This window comes from Hordeum vulgare, chromosome 2H (genome assembly GCF_904849725.1).
Source record: "Hordeum vulgare subsp. vulgare chromosome 2H, MorexV3_pseudomolecules_assembly, whole genome shotgun sequence".
Taxonomy (NCBI): Eukaryota; Viridiplantae; Streptophyta; class Magnoliopsida; order Poales; family Poaceae; genus Hordeum; species Hordeum vulgare.
The window spans coordinates 283,638,052-283,645,580 of NC_058519.1; the positions used below are offsets into that span (position 1 = coordinate 283,638,052).

The following is a 7,529-nucleotide window of genomic DNA, read 5'->3' on the forward strand; positions in this document are numbered from 1 at the left end:
TAGATGCTCGTTTTTATATTGAATATATTTTAGGAAGAAAACAATGTTAAAGGTAAATGAAAATCTATGAGCATGGACAAACTCTTGTTTTGGAATGTAGATAATAACTAAAACAATGATAAAATTAGCACATCCGTTAAAATGCCATAGACACAAACAAACATGACGAAACGTTCATGTACATAGTGGATACAAACCAAGTTCGTGATAACTAAACTTACAAATTAAAACACATAATCACATGTATAATAGACATAACAAATGCCTACTATTTGTACTACATGCGCCAAGCTTTCTTTGTATACATCCTGCGTCGGAGAACAAATAGATGCCCGTGTGTTGGCATGTTGTCTAAATACCTTGCTTAATATGCTCTAATATATACTTCAGCGTCGCAACAAAAAACAATTTTACAATCCAAACTACTTCACTTATGACATGCCCCTTTCTATTTTCATAATATGAATTAGCCAGCTGAATTTTTATGATTCAGTGTCACGTACAGACGTAGGTAAAAATTCAGCTAAAGTATAATACAGACTTGTCCCCTTTTTAGGCAAAAAAATCACCCTGGCCAAGTCTCTGCCCGACCTCACTCTATCTTCACTCACCGGTCACCACCTCATCCCCTTCCCCATCCCCTCACACTCCCGTGCTATCCACTCATCCCCTCACACTCCCACCGCTATCCACTCTGAAGCTCACCTGTGCTGCCACCGTCGCCGCCCCTCCTCTCTGACGCAGCCGTCACCGGAGCCGCCCTCCTCGCTCGCTCATGCACGCCTCCTACTCCCATGGTTCGCGGCTCCCTCCCTGCTCCAAACCCTAAGCCCCCGTCCCCCTCGCGCCACCTGCTCACCTCTCCCCCCATCTCCGGCAGGACTTCCTCCCCGGCCGCCACCACGCCGTCCGCGCCGACCGCGGCCTCCGCCCCGCCGCTCGAAGACTGTCTCCGCCTCCTGCGCATGAAAACTAACGAATCTCATGTATACTTGATACCATATGAAGATGCAGGTAGATTCAATAGGCTACCTCCATCCTGTGAAGAAATAAATTAAGTTACACCATGCTCCAAAAACTGAGGATAGCTAGTGAAAACTAAAAGCATCATGATATAGGCATCCATCAAAGATGGATACAAGAGGAATATATGCGTTCACATAGACACAAAAAAAGGGCTAGATAACATATCTAAAATGAATTTAGAACGAATTACAACAAACTCCACGGCGACGTGTTTACTCCGACGAGGTTTGACCGGTATAGGGAGCCCCCTCAGTTCGGCCTTCCAACCTTCAAATATAAAGGTTTCTGGTGTGCATTTTCGATGGCCGTTAATTTTTTGATGGATTGGACCACTTTTACGGTTTATTATAAACACTTATTTAAATCAAAACTGTAAAACACAAAAATTAAAAGGGTTTGATCACTTATACCGGGTTTGCTAGAGATGCTCTTAAACGGAATGTTTCTATCCATCGGATTTGATTTTCAAAATCTTGAGTGGTCAAATTCAGTTCCGATCTTAGAAAACCAATATATCATTACAAAAAGAAAACCACGTATAAACTGAACCGAAGTAAAGCAAATGACACGAGGAGAGAATTAGGTGTCAGTAGTACATTTCATCGGATGAGTGAACCTCAACCTACATCCCAAAACTGAGATCGTCTTCCCTGTGCTACATATGCACGCCGCACACGCTGTTGCCACACGCTTTGCACTGCCATGAGCCCGTCCATGCACGCCTCAGATGCTCACGAGCTTCTTGCCGAGGATCATGTCGTCTGTGGTGAAGTCAGCCTCCTTCCTGAAGGTCCCGCGGTCGAAGTCAAGGTTGTACGAGTCCGTCAAGCCGTCGAGGAGGTCGTACTCCGGCGTAACCCCGAGGTCCTTGCTGGCCTTCTCCACCGACGCGAAGAAATGTTGCCATCGTTGCATCATGCAGTGTCGGTCAGCGACACTATAATGGTTGTACTTTTCCAGAGCAAGACGTGGAAGAAATCAAGGAATACCTGGTCTCTGAAGGGGAAGGCCTTCTTCTTGCCGAAATCGAAGTCCTTGGGTTTGTAGTGGATGATCTCCAGCTCAGGAAACCCTCCAGCCTGCATTACATATCAAACACCAAGCGAAAAATGATGTATAGTTAGAATCTAAGTGAATTACCCACGGACATGGAGTTGTTTGCACACGAGGAACATCTTGTTCATATATATGACCTTTGCGCATGCCCGTGCTATCCCGTCGAAGGTGACATACTTGCTGCCGGAGATGTTGTACACCTGCTTGCTCGCCTTGGGGTTGCCGAGGACCTTGATGAAGGCCATCGCCAAATCCTGTTGCAAAACCAAGCACAAGACAGTACAGAAGATGGCTTCTACGACATACAACCCGATAGCAGCAATTCACCGCATGCATGTCAATGCATAGACCTTGACATGGCCGAGCTGGGTGATCTGGTTCCCAGCGTTAGGGATGGGGATCGGGCGACCAGCCTTGAGCCGGTGGAAGAACCACTCCTCCACGGGGTTGTAGTTGAGAGGGCCGTAGATGTAGACCGGTCTGATGGACGTCCAGTTCACGCCGCTCGTCTCCAGCAGGCTCTGTGTCTCCAGCTTTCCCTTATGCCGACTTTTTGGGTCCACAGCGTCGGTCTACCGGTTGGATGGGCATATGCTTGCCACGAGTCAGTAATGGTGACGACTTCATGTTGACATCCATGTGAGTGGTATGGAAATATACCTCAAAGTGTGGGAGAAGGTCTGACTTAAGGTAGACTCCTGCTGATGAGCAATAGATAAACCTGAAAATAGTACCAGAATGCTAGATAGTTCAGGGCACTGAATTTGCAAATATCTTGTTTTGCATCCGAAAAAGTAACCAGCTTATTGTTCCAGGTTTGGCAACGCTTCTAGTATGGGGATACTTCAGTGGCCTCGCGTCCTGAAACACCATGACACAAAAGAGTTACAACATTTGGGAGATATCAGAGATGATAGTTTCAGCTGGGGAAGTGCCATTTTGCATTTCAGAAGCAATCTTCATGTGTTGTGATACTAATTGACACGCTTATTTACATCTGGTTAGTAGTTATGAACAAACATTTGTGTGGTGTACCAGAAATATCTACTTAGTATATTAGACCCTAATAGCATTCAGGTCAACGTGGTCACATGTAATAAGCAAAATACTGCTCTTGGCGATGATGGTTGAAGGACCAGTTTCCCGGCCAAAGGGATCTAGGAGACTGTTGACCACACTGACATCTTCAATATCAGGGTGGATAAAAATCACGGCATCATCGGCATAGACCAAAGTTCTATGCTTAACCATCCACGAACCAAAGGGAACAAGGATGCCTTCAGAGTTCAGACCAAGCAAGATTGAACCGGCGAGCAAAGAAAATCCACGATGAGCATGAAAAGGATAGGCCGGAGGGGATACCCCGGGAAGGAACCGTTAACCAAGTTTTCAGTGCTCGCCGAGGATAACAGATTGTCGATCCAATTACACCATCGCAGACCCCTATGTTGCAAAGCTCCGAGTTTCGAAAGATAGACCGGGAGCACCCTTGAATCTTCTTCTAGACTGCTGATCCTTAAATGCTTGTAACTACTCCATGTAATTTAACTTCCTTGCTTAATCAATAAAATATGGTGCTGCTGCATTTGTAAAGAAAGAGAGTACTCCTATTGTAGCTGTCTGGCTTACCATTAATATCATAGACGACATTAAAGCCCTTAGCAGAAAGGCTTGTCTTGACGAAATCAAAGTCTTTCCTATCACCTTTCAAATGCAACACCTATACGCAAAAACCATCCTAAATATCATGAGTGATATGCAAATAAAGGTGAACAAGTGAAGCAAGGACAGGATGGTAGGAAACGGCATGCCTTGGAAGAGAACTCTGCATACTCTGCATCTGATTCACCTGGCAACTGCTGGGTTATGGGTGCCTTTCCTCTGGTGAACAATGTGACCTGAAATAAATTCATCTTTTTAGTGGACTCATAAAATCGATGTGCCGATACTATCAAAACATTGCAGGTCATATTTAGCCTAAGGAGCCATTCTTTGTACTATCAGAAATGTATGCACATACTGACATGGTGTCCCTCCTGGACAAGTTTCCTAAGGGAACAAGGATGCCCTCAGAGTTCAGACCAAGCAAGATTGAACTGGCGAGCAAAGAAAATCCACGATGAGCATGAAAAGGATAGGCCGAAGGGGATACCCCGGGAAGGAACCGTTAACCAAGTTTTCAGTGCTCGCCGAGGACAGATTGTCGATTCAATTACACCATCGCAGACCCCTATGTTGCAAAGCTCCGAGTTCCGAAAGATAGACCGGGAGCACCTTTGAATCTTCTTCTAGACTGCTGATCCTTAAATGCTTGTAACTACTCCATGTAATTTAACTTCCTTGCTTAATCAATAAAATACGGTGCTGCTGCATTTGTAAAGAAAGAGAGTACTCCTATTGTAGCTGTCTGGCTTACCATTAATATCATAGACGACATTTGTAAAGAAAGGCTTGTCTTGACGAAATCAAAGTCTTTCCTATCACCTTTCAAATGCAGCACCTATACGCAAAAACCATCCTAAATATCATGAGTGATATGCAAATAAAGGAGAACAAGTGAAGCAAGGACAGGATGGTAGGAAACGGCATGCCTTGGAAGAGAACTCTGCATACTCTGCATCTGATTCACCTCGCAACTGCTGGGTTATGGGTGCCTTTCCTCTGGTGAACAATGTGACCTGAAATAAATTTATCTTTTTAGTGGACTCATAAAATCGATGTGCCGGTACTATCAAAACATTGCAGGTCATATTTAGCCTAAGGAGCCATTCTTTGTACTATGAGAAATGTATGCACATACTGACCTGGTGTCCCTCCTGGACAAGTTTCCTGTACAGGAAGAGACCAACGAACCTGGTGCCCCCCATGATTAGAATGTTCTTGGAGTCTGCTCTAGTAAACAACTACTCCGAACCTCAAAAGATATCTTGGGTTTTAACTTTTAACCAGCAGATATAAAAGACCAGGGGAGCCATATTAGAGATGCTTCGGTTCTTGTCCACTGTGTGTTTCCTCTTTCCTGCATACAGTACGTATGCAGTTGTACTACCCTGTATTTTTGAGAAACACCTTGTACTACACCCCTTACTAAATGAAAGCCAACCAGGCATCAAAAAAAGAACTCTTGGTTTTTAAGGAAACAATCTAAATCTAGTATGTAATTAGAAGTTTGAATTTTGTTTTTACTCAAACAATAGTATCCACTAAATGTATGCAGTATAATTATGTTTCAAGTAATATAGAGACACTATGTAGCAACTCAATAAAAGATAAATAAGGTGTGTCATAATGAGAATAAATAGTCATACAACAAATAATAATATCAAACCTAACCCTCTAGCTCTTGTCAGCAGCTTGTATGAAGTTGCATAAGGCTCGTGTCTGAACTGTTGGAAGATGAAACACATCAAGTGTTATTACATAAGAACATGGAACCATAAAGAGCATTTATTCGCATGTTCACATGTATCTAGAGTATTGCCGGTAAGCTAATGGTGGACAAAATTTTAGTGAAAGAAACAAACCAGTGTCATCCGTATCCTCAAATTCCATATGAATCAAAAAGTGAAAACAATCCTCAAGAACAAGCCATATATTTAGCATCGATCAGTGAGCAACAACATAGAAGTGTTATTTATTTGGTTTCTGGCAGAGAGCAGCAATACATATATAAGACGGTCAACGCCTTCTTGCATTGTACAACACCGCATGAACTATCAATCACAGACATATCAATATCACGGTTTTCACTTTCAGAGATTTTCTCAAAACCCAATTCAACCTGATGAGTACACGTGCAGGTCTCTCCTATTTCCTTCAATTTAACCTACATCTTATAATCTTCATTCAACATCTGAGATCTATTTGAACAAACTACCTTACTGGATTGTGTTTGTCTCGAGTACAGCTGCACTCGAACAATTAGAAGTAGTGAACTGACGGGGAAGCAACCAAGCCTCCAAGTTAGCCAGAAATATAAAGTTAACTCTAATGTGCCGTTAGAGCTGTCTGCATGACCTGGTCTGTTCTCCAATCCATCTACCACGCTCTGCTCCAACCCATCTACCACGCTCCAACTCCAATGACTGGCCTATCCACCACAATAATAATACCATGTATAGAAGGGCATAACAAACACAACAAGTCTATCAGATTTCTTCTACAAATCGTGCAAAACTCTGACAATAGTTATGGAACTGAAAAATATAATTTCTCCTAAATGTTAGCAATGATGGATTTACTTTTTTTTGAGGAACTGTCAAAATGTCAAATGTATAGAGAAATATTAGAAGCCCATGGTCATACCTTTTCTTTATCGTGGAAAACAAAATGATTAGATATACCTTGCAGATAACTGAGATTTGTTAGCAGGTGCTAGGCATATGAACCAGCATTGTGTTTGGAAAATTATTGAGAGAAAAAATGTTCTATACTTGGCACAAACCATGAAGAAATCACATGGAGTCATGAAATAGAAGAACAATATAACCAAAAAAATAGTGGAATAATATGTACCAACAATAAAAGTGCAGGGTCATAACCATGAAATCAAGATCAAGCTCAAGTTGTATATTAGCTAGTAAACAAACAAAACAATAAGAGAAACGTACATTAAAACGGAAAGGAAGAGAAAGGTAAAGAGCTTACCAGCTGAGGCAATCAGCCATGTGGACGACGAGGTTGGTGATGTAGACGACGGAGGGGATGTTGTCCTTGAAGAGGCGCACGGTGGCGAGCTCGTCGGCCTGCAGCTTCCACGACGTGGCGACGACGAACGCGGATGCGCGCCCGATGTCTCCGAGGATCAGTGCCGCGGAGGCGAGCGCGACGACCAGGGGCCCCGCGGCGGCCGCCAGCGCCCGCCGCGCGGCCTCGGCGACGCGGCCCGCCGCCAGGTCGCGCAGCGCCAGGTCCCGGAGCGGCCTCCGCGGGTTCGGCAAGGCGGGGGCGCGAGGGGGCCAGTTGGCGGCCTGGCGGCCGCGGCGCGCGCGAGGTGGCGGAGGGAATGGCGCGGGCGCGGCGAGGAAGGAGGCGACGACTGCGGGCTCGGCGAGGCGGGGGGCGCGAGGGGGCCGGTCGACGGCCTGGCGGCCGCGGCGCGCGCGAGGTGGCGGAGGGAACGCGCAGCGCCAGGTCACGGAGCGGCCTCCGCGGGCTCGGCGAGGCGGGGGCGCGAGGGGGCCGGTCGACGGCCTGGCAACCGCGGCGCGCGCGAGGTGGCGGAGGGAACGCGCAGCGCCAGGTCACGGAGCGGCCTCCGCGGGCTCGGCGAGGCGGGGGCGCGAGGGGGCCGGTCGGCGGCCTGGCGGCCGCGGCGCGCGCGAGGTGGCGGATGGAATGGCGCGGGCGCGGCGGGCGGGCGAGCAGGGAGGGCACGACGAGGAAGGAGGCGGCGACCGCGAGCTCGGCGAGGCGGGGGGCGCGAGGGGGCCGGTCGACGGCCTGGC

The 7,529-nt window shown here is 46.5% G+C and overlaps 1 protein-coding gene and 1 long non-coding RNA gene across 2 annotated transcripts; both read right to left on the minus strand.

The window, feature by feature from the left end:
- Positions 1 to 1,451: 1,451 nt before the first annotated feature.
- Positions 1,452 to 2,721, minus strand: LOC123426521 (chloroplast stem-loop binding protein of 41 kDa b, chloroplastic-like). Its single transcript, XM_045110361.1, has 5 exons — positions 2,716 to 2,721; positions 2,433 to 2,654; positions 2,220 to 2,336; positions 2,016 to 2,105; positions 1,452 to 1,926 (listed from the first exon to the last, which is right to left on the minus strand). Exons 1-5 carry the CDS (start codon positions 2,719 to 2,721, stop codon positions 1,750 to 1,752), a joined length of 612 nt encoding a protein of 203 aa, XP_044966296.1. The 3' UTR covers positions 1,452 to 1,749.
- Positions 2,722 to 5,748: 3,027 nt separating this feature from the next.
- Positions 5,749 to 6,473, minus strand: LOC123430005. The gene is made up of 2 exons (XR_006622821.1): positions 6,426 to 6,473; positions 5,749 to 6,172 (listed from the first exon to the last, which is right to left on the minus strand). It is a non-coding gene; the product is annotated as an uncharacterized LOC123430005 (long non-coding RNA).
- Positions 6,474 to 7,529: the final 1,056 nt, after the last annotated feature.